The sequence below is a fragment of the Perna viridis genome, chromosome 13 (assembly GCF_037379345.1).
Source record: "Perna viridis isolate PV_CMFRI_1.1 ecotype Kerala chromosome 13, ASM3737934v1, whole genome shotgun sequence".
Lineage (NCBI taxonomy): Eukaryota > Metazoa > Mollusca > Bivalvia > Mytilida > Mytilidae > Perna > Perna viridis.
The window spans coordinates 25495010-25520425 of NC_142457.1; the positions used below are offsets into that span (position 1 = coordinate 25495010).

The following is a 25416-nucleotide window of genomic DNA, read 5'->3' on the forward strand; positions in this document are numbered from 1 at the left end:
AGCACGTCATACATGTATTAGAAACCTTTTAAACTCATGTTTCTTTAATACATTTAGAAGCCCATGAGTAAATTGAAATGAAAATATATTAGAAACTTGCTTTCAAAGACAAGTGTTTCTGTTACAGTTGAACTGAAATGGGAAGAAAGTAAATAAAACAAAAATAAACACGAATCTTTTGGGGGAAAAAAAGTAACAAGCCATATACTTACACAATGGAAAATCGAATCCAATATTTTTGTAATTCCCAGAAGTTTAGCCCATAATTACTTAATAGAGAATAACCGAATTTTGACATTTCTTGACGTATCAGGACGTAGACGTAAGGGGACCGGTTTTTATTCAATAAAAATACCATGACAAAAACAGGCGTTTGGCAAATTGAATTTAGGGACTTGAACACCAAATCATCGCTTTGTAAACTCTGCCATGTCACCCTTACAATCTTTTTTATAATATGTAGTTTTCCAACTAATGTCTTCTCAATAAGTTTACACTATAAATTTGTCTGACTAAAACAAAACTACTTTATGTATCTAGATCCAAACAGCGTCAAATTAAATTAATTTTTGTTCAATAATATCATGTACAACTCGAACTGGATTGACTAAAAATTGTGTTACCCGTACCAATGAAAATTCATAAATATTTCCGATATTTCTTTTTTCGCTGATTTTTGTTTATCTCATTTCTACTTGAACATAATGTATTCTTGAAATTATTCAGTGGTTTTGAAAACTTAAAAAAAGTAATGACATTATACTTAATATTGTAGTGTATGTTTAAATTAGAAGTTGTAGAAATTGATTCCGCAGTGTAACTAGCGGGATTATCAGTATAAGGAACGGGCAGATACAATATTGTATAGAAATAAAATAAAAATAGGTCACCCTCCATGAGCTATAGTAAAGTACTGCACTCAAAAGCTTCATCTTCGTATAATTTAAAAGAAGTTAACCCATATATTTTTTACCATCATTTTTCCTATCGTTGGTGTTTAATTGGCATATGTAGCGGGTGCCCGTCTTAAAATGACGATAATGGCAACATATCAAATTTGAAGTTTTTACTTTATATGCACCGTAACGTGGATCTTTACGGTGTATCCAACTGATCTGTTCAACGTGCCATGGTTTTCCTTTCTTCTTTCATCTACCCCGGACTTGACTTTTTATGAGAAACTCGGCGGGTGTTTCTAGAAAAGCAGAGGACGCTTACCCTACCATTGCACCTAGTCCACGCTCCCCGTTTTTTAGTTGAGTCCGAGTTGATTATTTACTTTTGTTACTTTGTATTATTGTATTTACTTTATGTCTTTTGTCAATATACACAATAAGGGACGTTCTTATGATACTGGTTAAGGTGGTAGACCTAGAGTAAGGGACATAACTCATGAAATCAGTGATATGTTTGCATCATACTCAATTTCACCAAAGCCTCTCAAGCTTTCGTTTGAAGCAGAATAAAATGAATCCAAGTTAATTATATGCTTACATTAGATTGATTTAAAATGCTGAATACAAACGTTCCAATGATTTTTAAGAGTTGTGTCCCTTACCCAAGGTCTACCTCCTTATCCAGTATCATAAGAACCTGCTATATTGTTTTGAAAATATACCACTGCTATTATAATGTGTCAATTAATATAGCGTAAAATGAAGTCATAACCTTCAAAATAAAGACATTTCTTTGAAGTTTGGTTTTATCTCAAAACAAAATCACGCGCATAACTTTTTCTCAAAATTCCGATTGAACGATGTGAATTTTTATTGTAATAATTTGAAGTAACAATAACACGATCATAAATTTTGAAAACAATATTTTAGTTTTAATATATAGACTCTGTGTGAATTTCATTCCGTGCAATAATCCTGATTGCGCAAAACAGGCGATCCTTTTGCGCCATGCTTGAATGCGTTATGTGGCGATAGGCAGTCATACGATGATAGGTAGAGACACGTCAAAATGCGGTTGTTCTCTATCATATAAATATAATTATGTTCATTGTGTGAAAACGTAAAAACCAGTGAACATATATTTCCCGAATATATACAGAAATTTAGAAGTGACATTGTTGAGTGATGGTTCTCCATATTTAAAAAAAAGCCTTAAACCAAATTGCCTTCGCTGTTTTAAACTTTGGCAATGGCAATTTTAAGTATTGTATTCTATAACGCATACTATATATCCATTTGACAAAATATGCCGATCACTTGTGTGTAAGAAATTACCTTACCATATACCAACACTTCTTACAATTAGGCTACTAGAATATGGTTATGATGCTACAAGATTGAAGTCATCACTATAGAAGTTTTGTTGTCTGTTTTCTCTGAATGGTCTTTGTTCCTGGATTACATTCTTTTGATTTCCGCTAGAATCTTAGTCCCTTGATTACACTGCCATCAACAGGTTAACATATTATATGAAATCAGAATGCATAAGAGAATGAAGTCTGTGTGGTCTCAATACATTGTTGTATTGATATATTTACTCTACTACACCATACTTGTGCACACATTGTATAAACATTTCTGTGCTGTGAGGTCAAACGACAAAAATATATTTAAAACAAGAAAGAAATTTGAATATATTGTTGTTTCATCTTTTGGTAAGAAGCAAATTTTCAATTTCATCATTTATAAGAAAACAATTATCTTAACGCTTGATCCTATACCACTCTGTTTATTATTTTAACATTTTATTAAAAACGTGCAATTATAATCATGAAGAAATAAATAAAAGAACTCAATGTTTGTTTTCTCACGAATTTTGCAAAATGGAATATAATAACAACAGAAAATATCATAATACTTTTGAAAAGTTGAATTTAATATTTGACAGCATCAACGTGAGATAACAATATCGCAACAAATTCATAAATTCATTTATTTATTTCAAATGTTTAATTAAAGCTGTCCTAATCTCTTATTTATTCTCATATCCGTAATACGGCCTTGTGGACCTGGTCAATTTAATTTTGCTAAGGGTTAAGCAAGGTGACCCAGTGTCACGGTCAATAAATCAAACAATGAAAAATTAATACTTTGGTTTTAATTAAATCATGGCAATGTGTGCTTTTAACGAAAAAGCGGCTTAGGGCAACAAAATGTCGTTCCATTATTGACAAGAAACAGAAAGCAATCTCTCAAAAGCCCGTTACATCATCTGCTATAAACGTTTGTTTGTACTCAGTTTGATAAGATACCGGACTTTATGAAAATTTACGAGGTCATTGCTTACTCATATTTAATTTCTATAAAAAATCAATCCATATAGAGGTAGACAGGTATATGAAAGTGAATATTCTTTATCTTAAAATATCGGAAAAGGAATTTTCTTAAAATTTATTCAAATAAAAGTGAAAATTCTATAATTTCCAAACGTAAATCTTATATTCGATTAAAAATATGAAAAGTCGCGATTGAATGCGATTAAATTAAATGGAATGTGGATTTTGATTATTTTTTTTCTCAATAGGACGGCAATCATGTAGGCTAGGATGTAACTATTCAAATTCTTAATAAAGCGGGAAAATGTACGCCTCAAGGATTTTTGAAATTGGCATCTTCGTTGGTATACAGTTATTCATAACCGAACCAGGAAAGGTTCCAGTCTTTAACATGTTGACGTTGGACAAAGTAGACAATTTCGGTTATTCTGTTTTGACGGTGACCAATATGTCACTGCGTAGAGTTGAACAGCTGTATGGTGATAGATTTAGAATTAATTTTACTTTTACCTACGCTGGAGACAGATGTAACAAGAAAGGGAAGATGACGGCTGTCGCCGATGCACGGTATACTAGAGGCTTAGATGTTATTGTCGGTCCGGGTGAGTAAAATATGTTTTTGTGCATTAATTAGTTTCACGGAGTGCGTTTAAGTACCATTTTGTGTAGGAATCAGGCAATGGGTGGCCCATAATAACTCTCAATTTGGTGTTTTTTTCTCTAATACATTCAATACATTACGAAAACAACAGGAAAGCTATTTAAAGTTATCCTGCAGTATCAGAGACGTACATATTTTTGACTGCTTATGTACAGAAAAAATGCGGAAAATTTTTCCGCCATTTTTCCATAGTGCTTGTCAACTAAATTTGACATATCCATACTTTAATAAAAAGGGCAAACTTTTGAAACAATTTGATGCATTAGTCTGGGGGTAACGGGGTATAGATACATGGATTATGCAATAAAATCTCTATGTTTTTTCTTAATGTGCTAAACATGTTCACTTTTTGGCTGATTCTTAGACAGAGAAGAACAACATAGACGTAACTGTTTATCTAAGTCAAAAGGGATTTTTTCAGGTATGTCTGTTCGAGGTTTATTAGTTTCTGAAAATAAAAGGACAGAGCCGCTATAATATTTCTATTATAAATTATTGATGTTTTCATAAATTTTTATTTCTTAAAGACGACCAATATAGAATTTTAAAATTTTTTTAAAGACGAAAACATATTCCGAACTAATAATAAAGAGTTGCTTGATGTGTTCAGTGATGAATGAATGAGTATTTCTGAGCCAAGTTGTATAGAATCTTCAAAATTGATATACACATGAGCAAATATAACATATACAGTGAAATTCGTTCTAAACCGAACCCCGAATAACCCGAAAACCTCTCAGAATGCGACACTTTTAAAAGTGGTGTATTATCAGTTTAAGTTTGTTGTTGGCCTCGTAATACCGAACACGTTTATAAATCGAACCATCTTTCAAGTCCAAAAGGGGTTCGGCTAGTAAGAGTTTCACTGTATTACAAATACAAATACATTGTACTTGTATACGTTGTTCACAACGTAACGTCTATTCAGATATGAATAACCTTTGTTATTTTTTTTCAGTTTGTGGTTCAGATCTAGAAATCATTGCCTCAATGGCTGGATCATGGAATATCCCCATCATTTCTCCATCGGGATCAAGTTCAGCAATTGCAACCAATAAAACAGAATTTCCAACACTAACAAACATGGCTTTTACTATGGATAAGTTTGCTTTATTTTATATGGATATATTTAAATTTTACAAGTGGAAAGACATTGTCATTATATACCAACTGGACCAGCCATTGATAAAATTATTGACAGATGACTTGAATGAAGTGTTCATTAAAGGAAATATAACAACTGTTATGATGCCGTTTGCTTACGGAGTAAATGATTTCAAACCTTTGCTAATGAAAGCCAGTAAACATTCACGAGGTATAGTTCTAACTAGCAAATACTCTATCTACTACTTAGTCCTGAATGTTACAAATTACTTCACTAGCAATCTCACCCGCGTGCGAGCCTGTAACCGCTTTCCGGTTTTCTAACGAATAACTCTGCTATCAATCTCCTCCCTAACTTCAATTTTACAACGCATCATCTCGATAACTTTTTACTGCTGCGAGTCTGTTATGTAGTATTTAAAATATACACAAAGTTATTTTTGATGAACTGTATCAGTTTCTATAAAGAAGCGTAATTTAAAACTAAGCATGGTAGATGTGTAAAACAGCAAATATACATGTAACACGTAACTACCATTTTGTGAAAGAGTCTTGCAATGAGTGGCACGTCGTTATTCTCAATTCGATCTTTTTTTAACTTCAATATATATTCAAAACATCAACAAAATAACCAAAAAAAAAACCATTTATATTTATCGTGAAATATCTTTGACCAAGATATTTTTCGACTGCTTATATAGGGAAAAAGTAGTGCAGTTCAATTAAATTTGACCTACCAATATCTTAAAAAGCACTTTTATGGTAATTTCTGGAGGTTATAAGGTATAAATACTAAGATTATGCCAATAAATCTGTCCAGTTTTTCTTTCTTCATGTGCCACGCCTGATGTACATTATGCCCGATTCTTTGACAGAGGAGTACTTAAATTCAATAAATGCACTTTGTTTCTGCATATTTCTTAACATCAATACAAAATAACGAAACTGCAATAAAGGATACATTTAGTTATTGTTTAAAAATATTGGGGCTATATTTAACGAAAACGAGTAGACTGTAAAATGGGTTCGATGATTTGTAAGCACTTCACGCTTCTTTGTTTACGAATAGTAAGTATTTCAAAAGGATATGAAATCCTTTAAATCAAGATATTTCATTCTACAACAATAGAAGTACATAAAATTGACGGTCACGTGTGCCCGTGTTTGAGATAAAGCATTTTAAATTTTAGCATTAAGAAAGTTTCTCTTGATTGTTCATAGGGTTTGTCTTTGTTGGTTTTATCTATTAAAACCCTGAAGAAAATGTCATTAACGCTTCTCAAATTACAATTTAAAGTATGTTTAATGAAATAATGAATGGAAAAGTGGGTGTGACTCGGTAAAATATATAATGGATTAAACAAAGGAAGACCAAAAATCTGACGAAAATGGCTGAACATGAGCAGCGAATATCCTGAAAAATAATAAAAGAACTATATGAAATACAAAGAGTAATCAAGGGAACTAAGGTTATAGCGGTAATCAAAAGAATGTAATCCAGGGACAAAGACCAGACATGGAAAACAGACATACACAACAAAGAAAAATCATACATACAAAATAACAAAAGCAAATGAGCAACTCGGACTCCACTAAAAACTGGGTGCATGGACCAGGTGCACCGGTAGGGTAAGCGTCCTCTGTTTTTCCAGAAACACCCACCGAGTTGCTCATAAAAAGTCAAGTCCGGGGTAGACGAACAAGGAAAGGAAAACATGTATGATTTGCTGACATATACTTTTAGTATTTTTTCTTATAAAACCTCATTTTTTGCAGTATTTGTAGCTATTTGTATTGGAGATGATTTCCGGAAAATAATGCTTGATGCACATGACTTGAGAATGACAAATGGTGATTATGCCCATCTTTTTATTCAATTCTATGAGATCAATCACACATCACGTGCCTGGGAGAGAGGTGACTTGTTTGATGAGGTAATAAAGATCACAAATCACGAGCTTAAGAGAAAAGAAATGCATTTGATGAGTTTAATAACAATAGTGCGATATCCCTGAAACAGTTCGATTGTTTACAATTGTTCATTGTCTATGTTAATGTTGTACGAAAATTGGAATTTCCAAAGAAATGGTCAGAATCAATAAAAACCGACGATAAGGAAAAGGACTTAACTCTTGAAATCATTGATATGTTTGTAGCACATTCAATATCACAAAAAACTATCAAGCTTTCATTTGAAACAGAATTAAATCAGTTAAAGTTACTTTGATGCTTACATGAGATTGATGTAAAGTGCTGAATACAAACGCTTCAGAGATTTGTAAGAGTTGAGTCCCTTACCCTAGGTCTTTTTCCTTAAATGAGCAGAGCAAACTCCCAAATTTTTCAAACATCTGTCTATCCTTAAAGCCTTGTTTTCACCAATAGATATATTCGATACCTTATTGCATCCCTACGTAAAAACCTACGTCATTTCTTAGTACTACACTATTTAAAATAGTACCTTTTAATACCTGACTTTACCACTCCAAATCCAGTCCACTAGAATTGTAGTGAACGATTATTTCTAATGCTGGTAGTATTGTCGTTCTTTTTAACATGTTCTGAACTCCGTTTGTTTTCTTTTAATACGAATTTTACGAATAAAGTTTAAATAATAGTTGGTAGTTGACTGTTTATTTAAAAAGAAAACTTAATGCTTAGTATTTATCATTTAGAGAGCTAGAGAGGCCTATGATTCTGTGTTGGTTCTCCAACCAAAGAGACCAACAAGTTTTGAATTTAAAAAATTCGTTGAAGAAGTAAAGACGATGGCATTTGACAGATACAATTACAGCATGAAAAATGAGGAGGCAGGTTTTGGTGATTTTCTCTTGTTTTATGTTTTGTTTTGTTTACTGTTTTATTTAATTAATATTATGCATCATTTTACATTTTTCTGAACTTGAACTTTTAACAAGTCACCTGTCTGAATAGATTAGGTGTTCCATGGACTCGAAGTAGGTCAGCAGTGAAAACACATGTCTAACTAAATTACAACAAGCGGACACCATCTAACCTTCGTTTTGGAAAATAGCTCATATTTAAGTACCATTCTGTGTAAGAATCAGGAAATGTGTGGCACATCAAATTTCTCAATTTGGTATTTTTTTGCCTCAAATATATTAAATAAATCTAGAAAACAACTAAAAAGCTATTTAAATTTAACCTGAAGCATCTGTTACGTAGATAGTTTTTGACTGCTTATATAAGGAAGAAGTGCAGGAATTATTTTCATGGTGCATTTCAATTAAATTTGACCTACAATATCTTAAAAAGGCAAATTTTATTAACACTTTGATGGTTATTTCTGGAGGTTATCGGGAATAAATACTTGGTTAGTGCAATAAAATCTCTGCGTTTTTTTCTTCATGTGCCACACTTTTACACAATTTGTCTGATTGTTAGACGGAGAAGTACTTAAGTAAGACTCCAGCTAAGGATCATGCAAAATGTGATTCATGGGTAAAAAGACTACATATTTTTATTTTGATATTTTGTTTGAAATGTCATTGTAAACAGAAATTAACATGTGGTTTTTCATATAACCCGTGCTCTTAGGAGATAAAAATTATGTAGAAGCACTGTAGATTTCAAAATTAAGGGAGATAACTCTGTAAATGGCACTCAAATACAATAGAATCTACTGGATTTTCAATGTGGATTATCTCCTAAGAACAGGCAGATTTAAATGAATAATTACACATTCCATAGTATAGACCCATAAAACAACTTAATTACAAAAATGAAAATATGTAGCGTTTTTCTGGGGTGTATCACTTTTTTCAAATTTTGCATGATTCTTACAAAGACAGCTGCTTAATGACTAGTATTTGTTATTGAGCTATCATGAGACAAAGTTTTAAAAAAATCAAACACTGATCATCACTGCTAATACCTAATAGAATGAGTCAAACGCAAAAATATAATAAAACACAAATTAATAAAATATCTAATTATGTAAAAGTTCGGTATCTATAAGTATTTCTCTCCAAAAAGTAATTATTTTGTGATATTGTAGTTTTCGAGGTCATTTTAGTTATTGCAAACATTTGTTTTTAAGAGTAATGTATTTTCCAATCCGAAATCATATTCCATAATGAGTACCGCTTGGTATAAAAAAAAATATATATATCTCATATCATGTGCTTAGCTGAGTTGATGAAAGCCGTCAGTTCATGACCCGAGAGGTTAGTCAAGTTAAAACCCCGTTTTCTCATATAAAGCTTAAAGTGAATCTAAACAATTTTAGAGGAAACAATGAGAATATATTATAAATATTTTTTTCGGGCTTCAGGTTTCAATTTTCACAACTGCGTTTTACGACTCAATTATGGTATACGCGCAGGTTGTAGATGAAATTTTGAAAGCTGGAGGTGACGTCAGAGATGGACGCCATCTTTGTCAAAAAATGCTGGGACGGACGTTTAAAGGTATATTTTGATGTTGTTATTTTTTTACAAGGGAAAGTGAATCTAAAAATGTAAGAAAACACAATAACGATAAAAACGGTTTTTTCTTTCATTATTTTTTTGGAAAGAATATAGCATATTAACCCATTACCGGTTGTCAAAATATTAAGCCTGCGAAAAAAAATTCAAAACAACAATTGATGGACATGTTTTGTTTCTATAAACGTGACCTATATATTCTTCTATTAAATTTCGGAAAAAAAAATATTATGATTGTATAAAAAGAATGTATGAAAGACAATGGTCATCGGTCACCATTATTGTTTTCGTTTAACCTTTTAAAAGTGAAATTCCCGGTCATGCCTATATTTCGTTATCAACTGACCGGTGAGGAAAGCATCATATATAGCAAACCATTTATCAGTTCTGTTTATTTTATTGTAGTGGATCAATGGAAATATTTTAATTTACCTTTGAATGCAAAGAACGATTTTTTGGGTGTACAGTAAATCAAGCGAATTAATTATAAGAGTGTTATGCCATATATGGAATATTGAGCTGATTTTGTAATATTATACCATATATGGAATACTGAGCTGAATTTGATAGTAAACACCCCTTAATCCGAAATTGATGGGGTCCGATCCACAAGCGCAGGCCCTTGTTTTTAGTACAAAAAATCCGAATATGTCATTGAAGGGGAAATTGGTTGAATCACTGTATATTATTCACAAAAAGCTTCAATAAATAATAGTTGGATCATTTCCGTTGTTTGTGATTTCTTATTGTCTATTCTGAGGTCAACTACGATAAAAAAGAATTTAAGTTTTAAGTAGTCAACAAAGCTGCGTGTTCTTAATACTGACGCATTCAATTTTGATTCAATGAATGAAATAGAAAACTCTTGCAAAAGCATCTATTAAAAAAACTGTACGATTCAAAGATGTGGTAAATAAATTGTTTTATATGACTCTTTTTTGGGGGGTTTTCTTATAACACGTCATGACAGAAAAAAAAGTTTCGTGGAATTAATCTAGGGTTGTAACTTAGTACACGATGTAAAGTAGTACGAAGTATGAAGTTAAGAAATGCTACAGATGATTGCAACATGGTGCAGATAATCCAGAGATCACTTTGCATATTTTTTTCAGGAATAAGTGGAGACATTAACATTGACGATAATGGGGATAGAGATCCTGATTTTCAACTCCTGGACCTTGATATAGCTTCGTCCGAATTAGGGGTGTGTTTTTTTTTACAAAATTATAATCGCGATATCTGTCTCCCAAATTTATGTTTAGGCATACTTTTTGTCGTTATTTTTCTTTCTCAACGAATTTTTGCTAAGAAATAGACCAGAAATTTCCCATATGGACCACCCTAGTCGCATTTTCTAAAAAGTAATAAAGTAAACACACAAACCAAGATTCGAGAGGTGATAACAAAATATATTCCACGGATATGAACACGACTAGGAAAACAAACACACACAGCAAGAAACATGGAAAAAAGATGTATAAGGAAACAAACATATCATTTAAACCGGAAATGACATTGATTGAAGAGTGTTGTTTTGAGTCATTGGTTTCTTTGGCGATGCGAAGAAATTTTCAGGAAAGTTCCTTAAAAACCATACACAACTACAAGTGCAACACATGATAATCATATGGCTTGTATTATTACAATATGAAAAGAGAACGATATGATAATCAGGTGTTCCAGTTTACATATGATTATCATATGATTATCAAATGACTATCAAATGCTTTCTTACAAACTTATGATTATTATATGTTTCCAACTTTCTAACAAAAATCATATAATTATTATATGTCCATCATATATTAATCATCATATGATTACTATATGGCTGCAAATTAATCAAACACCATATGATTACCATATGTGACACATTCATTATCTTTTCATGCATCATTTGATGTTTTTATACTTTAGGTTGTTGCTGAGTATTCTGCTTCGAACCGTAGTCTACGGTTTATCAAAGAGATACACTGGCCTTCTTTAAAAGGACCACCAGCAAATATCCCAGCCTGTGGATTCTTAGGAGATGCACAACAGTGCAGAGAGAATGGTATATTCAGAATTGTTTCTATTGACACTACTAAAAATGATCCATATATTAAAACCTGTCTGAACCGAACCCCTTTTGGACTCATGATTGTTCGGTTATGAAAGGTGGTTTACCTGGGTTCAAATCTATTATTAAGTGGCAGTCTTTATAAAAATCAGACAGGAGGTGATTCATGCATGTCAAAAAACCCACCGAATTCAGTTTTATTTTTTGTTCAGAAACCTTTTTTTAAATAAAATTCATATAGATTGTATAAATTAACACTTTACAAGAGTTATCGTTCTTGATTTTGTTCGATTTGCTTTATTTAAGTGGAAATAAAGGTATGATTTTCTCTAAATAAGTGTAACAACACAATTACCGAACACTAATTTGATTCATAATCAAGTCACGTCCAAAATAAATCTGGCAAAATAGATATAACACCAATGGAGCAGCTAGTACCGGAATGGTCCTGACTTAAAACGAAATGGTGGGTTAAATCTAGGTTTTACAGCGTGCTGAACCTCCCTCTTCCATTGCGGCTTGACTATACTTGTGGTGATTAAAAGCATTTGCATACTATTGTCATAATCGATAAATCAACGGTCACATCAGCACAAAGAACATTTTACAATAAAAAAAAATCATTACTCATTGTTTTAGAAGAAACTGAGTATTTTTCAATCAAGGACTGATATCTCAAAAATAATTTGGTAAGATACCTTTTAATACTCATCTTCTCATACCCCTGATTCAGGAGTCGTATTGCGTTAAAAAAAATCAGAATAGTAAGCACTTCCTCTAGCGAATCAATTGTGAAATATACACACCATATGCAGGAAATGTAGGGATATTGCTGCACAGTAAGGGAAATTTGTAATATTAAAATTAGTCATCTCTTTTATCATAAATATTAGTGCTAAGATGACCACTGTTGTCAAATTCAAGATAAAGGTAAAAACAGGATGCAGAACAGCTTGTTTCTTTAGTCTCTTTTATCTTGAGTTGAATAAGTCCTTTTAAACGAGATTTCAATTTATCATGTGGTAACGTAGTGTAAAGACTTGAGTAGTGAAATATCTTTGTAAGATGAATTGACATCTCCTTTTTGGAGCAAGATGAAGATCCTGCAATATACCTTTTTTTGTATGGATCCTTATAAAGTTTGGGAATCCAATAAAAGTAAGGTTAGTTCTCACATTTTGTTTCGATGTTGAGAGAAGACATGAATGACTTGTGGTTGTTTAGGATTTCATCTTTATCAAAAGTAATACATTTGTATGTGGCATTACCTATGATGTCACTTTCGATGCACAATACCTCAATAAGGCAACCGAGGTAATGCGCTTTACAAACAAATAGAATGTTGTTTGAATCTTTGTCCGCAGGGACGATAACATATTTTTCATGTTGTGAAGAAAATCATTCAAGTGCCTCACGATCATTGAATACGGACTTGGGTCTATTATTGACCAATTTCTTGAGATTATCAATGATCGGAGGGCACGTGCCCATTCTGACAATGACTAAATTTCTTGTTCTTGGTCCTCCTCTCTCTTCATCCATAATCTTCAACAGCATCATTATGGTTTTGAAATTAAGTTTCCAATTGAGGTGCTTGTGTTCACTGAATTTTGGACCATGAGAAACTACCTTACGCAGGAGTTCATTCTCAATGATATTCAAATCTCTAGTGATGACATGACCAGAAGGACCGCGATTTGTAATTAAAGAGAGAAGAAGCACAGTTACATGTTAGAGGGGATTTTAACTATTCCTCAATGTTTAAGTACAGATCTGAATATGGAAACGACAACTGTTACGTAAAAATATAGCATATGTAGACGAAAAAGCATCGTCTAATCAATGGGGTTTTCTACAAAATGAATCACTTTACCATAGGCTGAGTCTAAATTTTATATGGACTGATACTTAAGATATTTAACAAAATGTCTGGATTATATAGATTTTCGGATTTTGTAGAGTTTGGTGTAAAGAGTGGGTTTGACGTTAACTTTTGTGAACCTTGCCCTGTCAGGCAAATTAGTAAGATTTCAAGTTGCATAAATTGAAAACGAGGTTTTTTGTTATAGTTAGTGCATTTTGGAAAATACATAAAAGCTGATTGTACTTTGGGCAAGTGTCACTTCTACTTATCCAAATATCAATTTTACTTGTCGTGGGCAATAGGACAATCCTCAACGTTAGACGTTGAAAGAGGTTTCATTGCATATTAGCTTAACCACTCTGTGCCATAAATAGAAACAATATGTTTTATTGAATCTTTTTTTTTTTTAATTTTTCGGATCTAAAACTCGTAATCTTAATACGTTTAGACGTTGACTTTTGTTAACGAAATATGAAAACATGGATATTAAAACATATCAATGATTTTTTGGAGGTAGACCTAAGGTAAGGGGCATAACTCTTGAAATCAGTTATATGTTTGTATCATAATCAATTTCACAAAAAAACCTACAAAGCATTCATTTGAAACAGAGTGAAATCAAGCCAAGTTACTTTGATGCTTACATGAGATTGATGTAAAATGCGGAATACAAACGTTCCAATGATTTGTAAGAGTTGTGTCCCTTTTCCTAGGTCTGCCTCCTTAAAGGTACGGGATATTATGTTTTATTTGAATAGACATGCTAAATATGTTCACATTATTTTTAGACTGATTTCAGTAAATTAAGATATTTCTTCTCATGAAGGTTTGAGTTTCAATTCTGTTAAAAAAAAGGTTTCAACCAATCAAACTCCAAGCACAACAACCGCTCCACATTGTAAAATAATTTCTTGTACCTGCACAAAAGATAAAATAGCAAAAGTATTATTTTTTTCAAATAGTATCATTAATGAAAACACTGCATCCTGATTTATTAACTTTGAATCCACATAATGAGTTAATATAACTCTGTTGTTTCAATTTCGTTTTTTGACAAACATGGCGTCTATCTCTGACGTCACTTCCAGCTTTCAAAGATATTTAGACAGCAGGTGGTTAATAGGTGTCTTAACTTACAAAGAAACAATACATGTAAACAACAAAACAAATGCCAGTCCTTGGTTAAGTGCAAATCATTTTTGTCTTGATCTTTTAATCAAGGCCGGGGGTTCACTCATTTAAGGAAATGTACGCGTACTAACGTGTTTAAATTAGGAAGTATCACAGCGAACTGGACAAAACAATTTAAGAAAGAATAAAACAAAACAAAACTTAGCAAATAAAAAACAAGTACAAAAACACAATGGAAGTGAAAAGTACATAATTAGCAGAATTCCAACTAAAATATGGACGAACCCAGATTCTTTTAAAGGTGATCAGTTATTGACACCGGCTGTGATGCCGTATTAGAGACTATATTCTATTTACTAAATTACTAAATGTGCATGTCAATGCAGGTACGTGCAGCTTTATGATAATTATACTATCATGGTACAAATTTGGATTGAAAATGAAACAGATATATGCAATTGACACGATACTTTGTTTTTGTCTTTCTTTATCAGTGATAACCATAGTCAAGTGGTTGATAATGACGACATCGGTATAGTACGAGCATCTTTGACTCCTCAAGTCTTCGTTAGACGTTTCGAGTTGGGCAATGTTCCCAGGCATTACTTGGAAACAACGAAAAGTTTTAACATTAATTTATTTTGACTAGTAGGTCAATCTGAAAGTGGCAAAAACGCATGTCACTAAATTAGCAAGGAGGCAGACCTATTGAAAGGGACACAACCCTTACAAATCATTGGAACGCTAGTATTCGGCATTTTACATCAATCTCATGTAAGCCTCAAAGTTCCATGGATTGATTTCATTCTGTTTCGAATAAAAGAATGATAGACTTGGGTGAAATTGAATATAATACAAACAAAACTCTGATTTCAAGAGTATTGTCAATTACCCTAGGTCTACCTCCTTCAGCGGACTTTCATGCATATATTGTTGTTTTATAATCACTGCAATATTGTTTCTCTTTGTAATTGCAGAATCAAATCACATAGGTCTGATCGTTGGTTTATTATTAGCAGTACTTATTGGCCTGACAATAGCATGCGTGATAATATATAGGTAGTATCTACAGTTCAATATTTGATCACTTCGAAAGTCGGAGAAAACGCTACATTTATTTCAAGAAATCAGAATAGGAATGCAGTGCATATCATTATATTTTGTATTATATGCCATCTTAGATGCAACATATGATAGAAGCACCAAAGACGTGCAGGCCAAAATATTTCTGTCTGAAATTGGGCGTTATGTATGGGTGGAACTCTTGCGAGTTATTGAGTTATTACCTGTCAGATGAGCAAAAGGACAAACCGGTACATTTCAATCATGGCAAAGGAATAACATGCCTTTGATTCGATTCCATTATTAAGCTACTTAATTCTCCGTTTACATATATGGTAGCATCTTCCTCATATTACTTAATTGTTATTAAGTACAACTTGAAAAAATTTCTGTGAATGCATGTTGATGTCTAAATGAATACTTTTTGAGTTAAATCATAGAAAATTAAAATATTGTCTACAAAAAATGAACAGTAAGACCCGTCTGCACAGAACCCAATTGCGTGCTTTAAACTCAGTTCGGTTTTGAAAGGTTTTCAGTTTGCGAATTAAGGTTCCAAATACAAAAAAACAGATTTTCAGATTAGTCATAACACAAAATATGAAATAAACGAGTCATCACACGTACAAAGAACAAAACTAGACATGCAACTCGGACTCGGGGCACGGATCAGGAAGGGGAAGCGGCCTCTGCTTTTATACTCACGTACTGGCTAGACAAAAGAAGAAAGGAAACTTATGACCTCAGCATCATGATCCGCGAGTTCATAATACAATTAATCAACATTTGTTTTTTTTATCTAGACGTGTTAAGCAAGAGGTAGATTTGAGGGACCAATGGTGGAATATACAGTCAGCCGACCTTGTTTTCAGCTCTCATCTGAGTAACAGTAGACAGAGCAAATTTTCGATGTTGGCGGTAAGTACGTTAAATTTATAGAAACACATATCAAAATTGTTTTTTTTTTGTTGTCGTGAAATAGATATTTGTACAATTTCTTGCTTTTCTATCGGAAGATAATGCTTTCTGGCGACATTGATTTTGAATATGACTATATTATTTTAATTTTGAATTCTGATGCTTAGGAAAATGACTGCAACTCTAAACAAATCGAATACTATAGCAAAACGTGTTCGGTGTTGAAATTCATATAATTTCGCATTTGAACAATTCCTACACTAAAAAGTACAGATCATTGGTGGAGTAAAACAAAAAATAATTTTATCATTGAAACTTGGTTACAATCCTCTGTGAAGTTTCCCGCAATTTGTTTTCCACTATTTAATCCGTCAACGATTACCTATCTTCAGATGCATTGTTAGCACTAATATATGCACTAATTTGTATAAAATGCGTTTCAGCGATATAAAGTAACGGGAAAATGTTTGTTGCACCTCAATCTGCCTGAATCTTACATGTACGTGTATTTAAGAAGGCAAACCTATCTAATAGCACACAACCTTTGAAATCAGTGATATATCATTTTCAATTTCACAAAAACCTACTAAGTATTCATTTGAAACAGAATGAAATCAATCCAAGTTACTGAGATGCTCACATGAAGTTTATGTAACACAATCTTAAGCGTGCCAGTAATTTCTAAGAGTTATGCCCGTTAACCTAGGTCATTCTCCTTTATGTATTTTGTAGAGTACAGATGAAATTAAATCAAACAAAGTAGACGTTGCCAGTTCGATGGCAGTATCATCGCTGAACAGGAAAATTGCCTTACATAAAGTATGGGTATTTTGTTGTATTCTTATAAGGCGTTTAATTGTTTGTTCTCTCTACGCAAATTTTTGTTTACATTATGTAAAGTTACCTTCATCTGTCTCCTTTTACTGGAGGGTATAACAGCTATCATACAAATAGTTGCATCTACTTATGAAAAACCGTTGTTGTGGGGGTTTGTGCCTTTCAGTGATATGCTTTAGCGTTTGGATGGTTTTATTTCGTTTATCGTTTTGGTGTACCAGTATTGTTTCATCCACGAATAATTTTTTTTCTTGTAGTTTCGGTGTTGCTCGTTTATCTTTTAGTTGATATCACATGCATTAAAATCAAGAGAACAATGCAACATTAGCTACTTGTTTGAAACGTAGATATTTAGAATTTTGTTTAGTATGGTTTTGTTTATTTATTTGAAAATCAGCAACTAGAAAAATGTGCATTACTTTCAGATCTATTAAACGGCATGTCAAGGTAGTATTACAAATATTGTATATTCTATATTATATATATTGGGACGATATAGTATACACTTCCGTTCTGACCTGCCATAAGGGTTCTTTCGTATTAAACAGAATATATTTTCTCTACGATATTATTGACTGCTTCGATTTGTATGAGGCTGCATGTTGCTGTCTTAATGTCATCTATCATATTTTGTTTACGTGCAGAAACCGCAATATATGTCCAAATTTATTGTCCTTTGTTGATAAACATTATGTATGACTTCGTAACAGTTTAAGATTGAATAAAAATCAAAAATCAATTAGACATACATAAAGGGGGAGAATCTAGAATGCACATCATCGTACGTCTCGTACTTTTGAATTGTTCTTTTACTAATTTATGTATATTTAGGGAATCGTCGTATCGGTTGTGAAGACTCCTGCAACAAAAATTACCATTACAAGAGATCTCCTGGTCGAATTAAAGAACGTAAGTATATTTTAAAATCTATGGGCCAATTCATATTAAATGATTGTTATCACTTTCTAACAGTGATGTTGTAGGTATCAGTCCACATAAAATTCATTAACTGCCAATGGTAAAGTGACTCATGGTGTAGAAAAACACACCAAACAAACAATGTTTCTTCAGTCTACATATGCTATATTTTCGCATACCGATAATTATTTCTGTATTCGGATCTATACTTTTGAGAAAATCATACCTCCCACTAAAACAAACCAAATCAAACAAAATCAAGAACGATAACTCTTGCAAAGTGTCAATTTCATGAACAATCTATATAATCTTTATCTCAAGAGCGCAACAACCAAATGAAAAATTAAGACTTCTTTCTAAACAAGAAATAAAGTTGAATTCGCTTGGTTTTCAACATGCATGAATCACCTCCTGCCTGATTTTTTTTTTATAAAGACAGGTACTTTAAAATATGTCAACAGTAATGAATTATAAAGTCCTTGTCAATATAATTTTGAGTTTGTTGTTTTCTTGACTTCCCTCAAAGCTTAACATTGACTTCCCTCATGGCACAAAATTGACTTCCCTCAAAGCTCAAAGTTTACTTCTCTCAAAGCTTAAAAATTGCCTTCACTATGCTTTCCTCTTTATCATGTAACAAGAAGGAAAGTATATTCAAGCAATTTGTTAACCAAGCAATTAATAAATTGAGACAACTTTATTTTGGCCTATGTTTCTACATATTTTATGAGAGAAATTGATTCCGGCTCAGCAAAGAATTATATTTTTAGTTACTTTTAATTTGTATATGGTGATTGACAATGGAGAACTGGGTATTGCATATAGGGGTCGATAGGACAATTTATCTTTAAAGAAGAACTTAACGGCATTAATTTTTATGTGGCAATATATTTTGAAATGAGGAAAGATTTAAAAGACATTTAAAGCCTTCGTTTAGCCAATTGGAAAACTGTTGTCTTAACGTGACATGAAAAAATTATTTACGAGAAAAGTTATTTACGATTGAAATAACTTACTCGATCTAAAAACGAAAAACACTACCTTAAAAATGAACAGATCTTAGCTACTTGTACAACCCTCCAGCAATGCCAGAAATCTTCCAACAAAATTTGAGAAATAAATCACAGAAATTCTATTTTATCAATGAGCGATAGCGAGGGGAAAAATATCTGCATAAATGGTCAGCCCGTGGTAAAACAATGATAAAATAGAGTTTTCGTGGTTTATGTCGATTCTAATAGGACAATAACTTTTTTTTACATTTAAGTAACCAATTACGGTAATCTTAGACCCGCCATATTTGTCCACATTTGGTTGTACATTTTCCTTAGCTATGTCAGTTGAAATGGTCGTTCGCCAGTGAAACTTTGGGTTGTATATTTTATAATGAAGCAAAAGGCGAATTAAGTAGAACGATGTTAGATATAACGGTAGTCGTTTGCATTATAAGGTCACAGTGTTCAGACATTGACAGGTACAATGTTACATTCATTGACGACTGTTGTTGTTTGGTTTCATACATGATGGCGCACGTGCCACGTGCTACCGAGTAAGGATGTAAGGAATTTTTACGGAATATGAACGTTTAAAATTTTTATTAAAATTGAATTTGTTCATTCACTCTATTGAAATAAATGAAAACAGCTGATACAGACATCGGAATATTACGCGTATTTATTTACATGGTTAAGGTGGGCAGTAATTTATACACATTTATTTAATGACTAAACAATGCACGAAACAATGCATGAATTAATGTAATGACAAGATTATGTATTCAAAAACTAAAACGGTATATAACAAAGCAAAAAAAAAACAAAAACAAAAATAAAAACAATGAACAAATGAACAAACAAACAAAATAAAAAAACTCAACTACAAACAAAATCGTGAAATTAAAAAAAATAACAGAAGGAAAGCTGGAGTTCGATATAAAAATAAGGATATAACCTATGACCTTTCGGACGTATTTGTAGATGAGAGAATTGAATTGTAACAACGTGGCAAAGGTAGTCGGACTGTACAGGTCGTATAATGGTGCTTTCATCGTAATAGAAAATTGTACTAGAGGAAGTCTTCAGGTACCGCATTTACGTAATAAAAGGTTGACAATTTATTAACCTTAAAAATTAGAAGCCGAAATAGGTCTGACAAAACGTTCAAATTGAGTTCATTCATTAAGATAAAATACGTGTCAAAATGGTATCAAACCGTGAAGTCGATTCCATAATTCTCAATTACCTAACCTCACTCATAATTGACGTATTCTAAGAATAATTAAGATATCATTGTTATGAGAACAGTAAGCAAATTTGATCATTAATATCAAACTTGTTATTTCTAGCTGTAGCATTCAAGACTACAATCCTTATTTATACACAATCGCCTATTAATGAAGCGTAATCATTTCAGGTGTTACATAGATTTTTAGGTTCATGTACAGTTATATGACGTGCATATGTAACTTGAAATTCTATTCACAAGTTTGATATGGTCTTTAAATACGCATTGTGTTATTATCAAACTTATATATCTTTTAACCTACTAATAATGTAAAAATCAGTAAAATTATGGAATTTAGGGATAATAACAAAAAACATCAATATTTGTGTACATAAGTAAATATTAGAAATTTCACGAACCATATTGATCAATTAGAGAAAAAGTGAATATACCATATTGCTTCAATTGAGATAAGTCGGAACACCCATCTGATCAGTTGGGTAAAGTCACACAAAATCGTTCCATATGAGATAAAAAAAAAAGGGCCATACTCATTTTTATCGATTTGAGATATATTGGAATAATACATAGATTCATTCATTTGTAATAAAAGGGTATCATTTCAATAGAGTTTAATAGATAAGATAGTAATAAAATAATTAATTGAAAAGACTGAATGACTAAAATATTATCAAGAGTGCAGAAGAACGTCCAGATCTAAGGAGTCAGCGAAACTTGTTTCGCACACGAGTTACATCTTCAAGCGTTCTTGGCACGAGTGATCAATTTATTGTTATTCGTGATAACCAATAGTTTATTCTATTTATTATATAGATTTTCTTCATAATTTATCGATACATTCAACATGAATTTTAAATACCGTGATTGCCGGATTGATATCAAAGTTTTGGCGGGAGAAAGTCCGGGAGTGAAATTACCAAATTTATTTCACAGTGTGAATAATTGCAATATATTACAAAGGGGGCATTGGATAAAACACTGCTTTCTATATAGTAAGATACGATAATGTCTTTATTGTGTGAAGCTGAAATAATTTATTGCAAATATAATTGTAAGTATATAAATAGCAACAACAATTGCGAATATAATATATATATTTGTTTTCATAGCAGAGAAAAATATAACACAATGCTAACAACTTATTACCCACTTGTAATACAAGATTTAAACTCCAAAACATCACATCGATCAAATTTCTAATGGTATATCCAATATACCTTTTTATGTATCAGAATATTCTAATTTGTTAGATCAATTATCATTGTAGGATATTATGCAAAATGACTCTTTGGATCTGGACTGGGATTTTAAAGCTGCCCTGCTTACTGATGTAGTAAATGTATGTTAACAATTATAATAAGTGTCTTAGAAAATACGTAAATATGTTTATAATCATAATGTTCGTCCGTTTACCACTTTTCTCTTCACAGACAATTGATATTTTGACAGAAGCATATGTATGCCATATCATAGGATTCTGTTTTAGTTTGAATCAATATAACTTCTTGTTCGACCACGTGGTTACTAGGGTTTGGAGCGGGACTATATTTTAGTGCCATTCGCGTGCAGTTTATTTTAGTCTTTACTCATTTACAAACTGCAATGAATCGAAATATACGTAAATAATTCCAAGTTGATTTACTGTTTCTCATTTTTGTTTGCTTTATCCACTTTAGTTTTCGTATAACACATATAAATTGTTTTTTGTCATATTTTCAATTTACTTTTTTAATATGAATCGCTAATTATTTTCCAGACCGCAAAAATAGTATCCGCTAATATGTTTCAATGCAAGAATGCACCAAAATAAACAACCGCGAAAACATTTATTGTAATAGAACAACTAAAGCAAGGGTTGTCAAATAAAATAACATTTCATTACTTTTTAATGATCTAGTGATATTTACTTTACATGACACATTATTCAAAACATGCATTCACTGCAACACGATGCGTTTACTACTCGCTAATTCTAAAGGCTTATTTAGACAAGCTACATATGCATAATTATTTTTTTTATATTGCTTGGCTCAACTCCACGATTAAACAACCGTTATTCATGAAATAAGATATTAGCATTGAAGGTTATAATCCCAGACTTTTCCTACCCTGAATTATATTATATTTTATCTATCATATTTATGAAACCTGACGGTATTCCAAATTAATAAATACGTAAAACACTGAGGCTTCATTCCTTGCATTGCATATGGTGGTGCATTTGGCCTCTTTCGATAGTTATGGTTTTTAGTACTTCTTGTATACAACAAATATTTTGATTATGATCTTCCTATATCTTTGATTTAAATGCTGCTGGTGCGAGGTTACTCCTTGAAACACGTGCACGTCACATCGAAATTTACAATATATAAAACTGGTAGTTTTTGTATTTACACCAATTATATTCTTTGTAGGGCATGAACTACCTTCATGACTCGCCTATTCTAATTCATGGCAGACTAAACAGTGAACGTTGCATTATTGACAGTAGATTTGTACTAAAGATTTCTGAATTCGGTCTACCTTCTGTGCTTGGACGTGATCCCTTGAAATATATAGAAAATGAAAAAGGTAGTTCTTACGTATTGCAAAATGTGTGTGTGTGTGTGTGTGTTTCTTTTTAGTAAGACACTAACCCTGTAGTCCATTGATTACCATTTGAAGCGTCGATTGAGACCACGAAAAAAACGTACTAACTTTTTTTATTTTTACCATAATCCTTTTCTCATATTTACGGAATGCAAGCAATTTAACAATTATTTTTTAAACGTGACGTAACCTAACTACACACGCTAAACTGGTATACGTTTATAACAATGGTAATACTCGATAAATCATACTTACAATGTATATATATATACAATTACATCTCAAAAACATAGAGGTTTCATTCCTTGTTTTAAACTTGACATACTCCTATCGGTACTGGATTTGATTGGTATTTTTGTATTTACTTATACTGAAAGACCCTTAATACTTTCTTTTGTAAAATATATACACTACAGATAACGTTCAGATGTGTGTTATCTATTTCATCAAAAAAAAAAAACAGACACTTTTAAAATGCAATACTCTTAGGCTATAATTACTATTTTAATAGGATGTCAAAACATTGAATTGTTTATTGTATTTTTAGATATCTTTTGGGGTGTAGGAATTTGTATCTTTTTTCAAAGTCCTAGTTTTTTTTTAGAAAATCTTGGAAAAATCCTTTCAAGCTAAGTTTTGAATTTACTTATCTCAAGAAAATACTTTTGAATATCCTTTCGTAAGCTCGCTAATTGAACATACTAGTATTTATATAAGTATCGACGCCTTTCTATTTACACTCTATGTGTATTTCCAGAATACCTGTGGTTTGCACCAGAGTGTCTCCGAGGGACGAAAGTTTCCCAAGCCGGAGACGTCTACAGTTTCGGGATAATTTTGTACGAGATTTTGACTCGAATGTCACCATATGAGGAAGAACTGGAATCACTCACTCTAACTGGTACATCTTCTTGTTGATTTGTCCATTGTACCTTACAGTCATCATTTAAAAATCTTTTTTTTTCTTTCAGGAAATGATCATTTTCCAGAAGTTTTGGGATTATGATATCAGATAGTAGGTCTTGCTCAACCAAACCTATCATTATACAGGAAAGATAATGAAAAAGGTCAAACACATATCTGAATCTAGTCGAGTATTGCTACAAAGGTCAAAACAACTCAAAATTCAAATGGATCGAGATTCATGTGAAATTCACAAGTGTTCAACATTAAAAAAATACGTCCACTCATTTTTTTTATGTCAAAACTTGCCATAGTATTAGACATTTTGTTTAATTCTTTAAGTAGAGATTATTTGATACCTTTTTCGTTTAAATAAATTTAAAGCCAACTTTTAATGATATATGCACCAAAGTTCTGAACAGCTTTTGACAATCTAAAGTCGCTTTATATGGTGCAGACAGCCTTATCAAAAGATACAGGAATCATGAAAATTGAATGGTTTTATGCGACGTTATCCGATTGTCAAAAGACATTTGATTTGATTGATTTCCAAGAATCCGAAAAAGCTTGTCTGCAGTGGTCAGTACAGGGGGATCAAGCATCTGTAATTTAGTTCAGATGGAATATCCTCTCTTAATATCCTTGTTTTCACAAATGATTCATGAGTTAAGCGAACCCAAATGGGTAGCTATTTATGCTTCTTTTCATTATCGCCACATTACATTTTCAGAAATGTTACAGCAAATTAAAACAAAAGGGATCAAGCCATTCAGACCATCTCTGAACCATATCAGAGACATTGACAAACCCGAAATTATTGAGCTCATGGTAACTTGTTGGGACGATATATTCTTCAAACGTCCGACCTTCCGTCACATTAAAAAACAATTACGGGGAATTACTGGGTACGTGTAAGATAAGTTATGCAATTAAATTAAATTCCGACATAAGGAATACACCTAGGGTAAGGGATAACTCCTGAAATCAGTAATATGTTTGTTTCATATTCAATTTTACCAAATCCTTTCAAGCTTTCCTTTGGAACAGAATGAAATCAATCCAAGTTACTATGATGCTTACATCAGATGGATATAAACAGCCTGAATACAAAGATTTCAATGAGAGTTGTAAGAGTTGTGTCCTTTACCTTAGGTCTACTTCATTAAGAAGAGCAAACATAATATCTTTAGGAAGCCCAGCAAAAATGAACAGTGGTTAATATTTACAGATATTAACTGTGTATATATTAGTGTGCAAATTTCAATTTACTTTAAACAAAATGAACTTCATCTCCGATGTTATTGCAATCACACTTCCCGTCCCCTGTATATAAATATTTTAAGCAATACCACTGACAAATTTCTTACAGTTAGTACAACTGCTATTGCATCCTTTTCACATATTTTTAAAAAGAGTATTTGCAATATGTATAATTTACCCTGGTCC

At 32.1% G+C, this 25416-nt stretch overlaps 1 protein-coding gene across 1 annotated transcript in view; it reads left to right on the top strand.

Annotated features, from left to right (window-relative positions):
* Nucleotides 1-3680: 3680 nt before the first annotated feature.
* Nucleotides 3681-25416, top strand: part of LOC148600094 (atrial natriuretic peptide receptor 1-like) — a 32935-nt gene continuing 11199 nt past the window's right edge. Inside the window, exons 1-13 of the mRNA XM_088558114.1 lie at nucleotides 3681-3834; nucleotides 4258-4314; nucleotides 4852-5208; nucleotides 6774-6931; nucleotides 7673-7817; nucleotides 10558-10649; nucleotides 11363-11592; nucleotides 16365-16479; nucleotides 17212-17304; nucleotides 18148-18225; nucleotides 21746-21817; nucleotides 22893-23049; nucleotides 24701-24875. Of these exons, the coding sequence (XP_088414240.1) occupies nucleotides 3681-3834; nucleotides 4258-4314; nucleotides 4852-5208; nucleotides 6774-6931; nucleotides 7673-7817; nucleotides 10558-10649; nucleotides 11363-11592; nucleotides 16365-16479; nucleotides 17212-17304; nucleotides 18148-18225; nucleotides 21746-21817; nucleotides 22893-23049; nucleotides 24701-24875 (1883 nt within the window). The remainder of the gene's footprint in view (nucleotides 3835-4257; nucleotides 4315-4851; nucleotides 5209-6773; nucleotides 6932-7672; nucleotides 7818-10557; nucleotides 10650-11362; nucleotides 11593-16364; nucleotides 16480-17211; nucleotides 17305-18147; nucleotides 18226-21745; nucleotides 21818-22892; nucleotides 23050-24700; nucleotides 24876-25416) is intronic.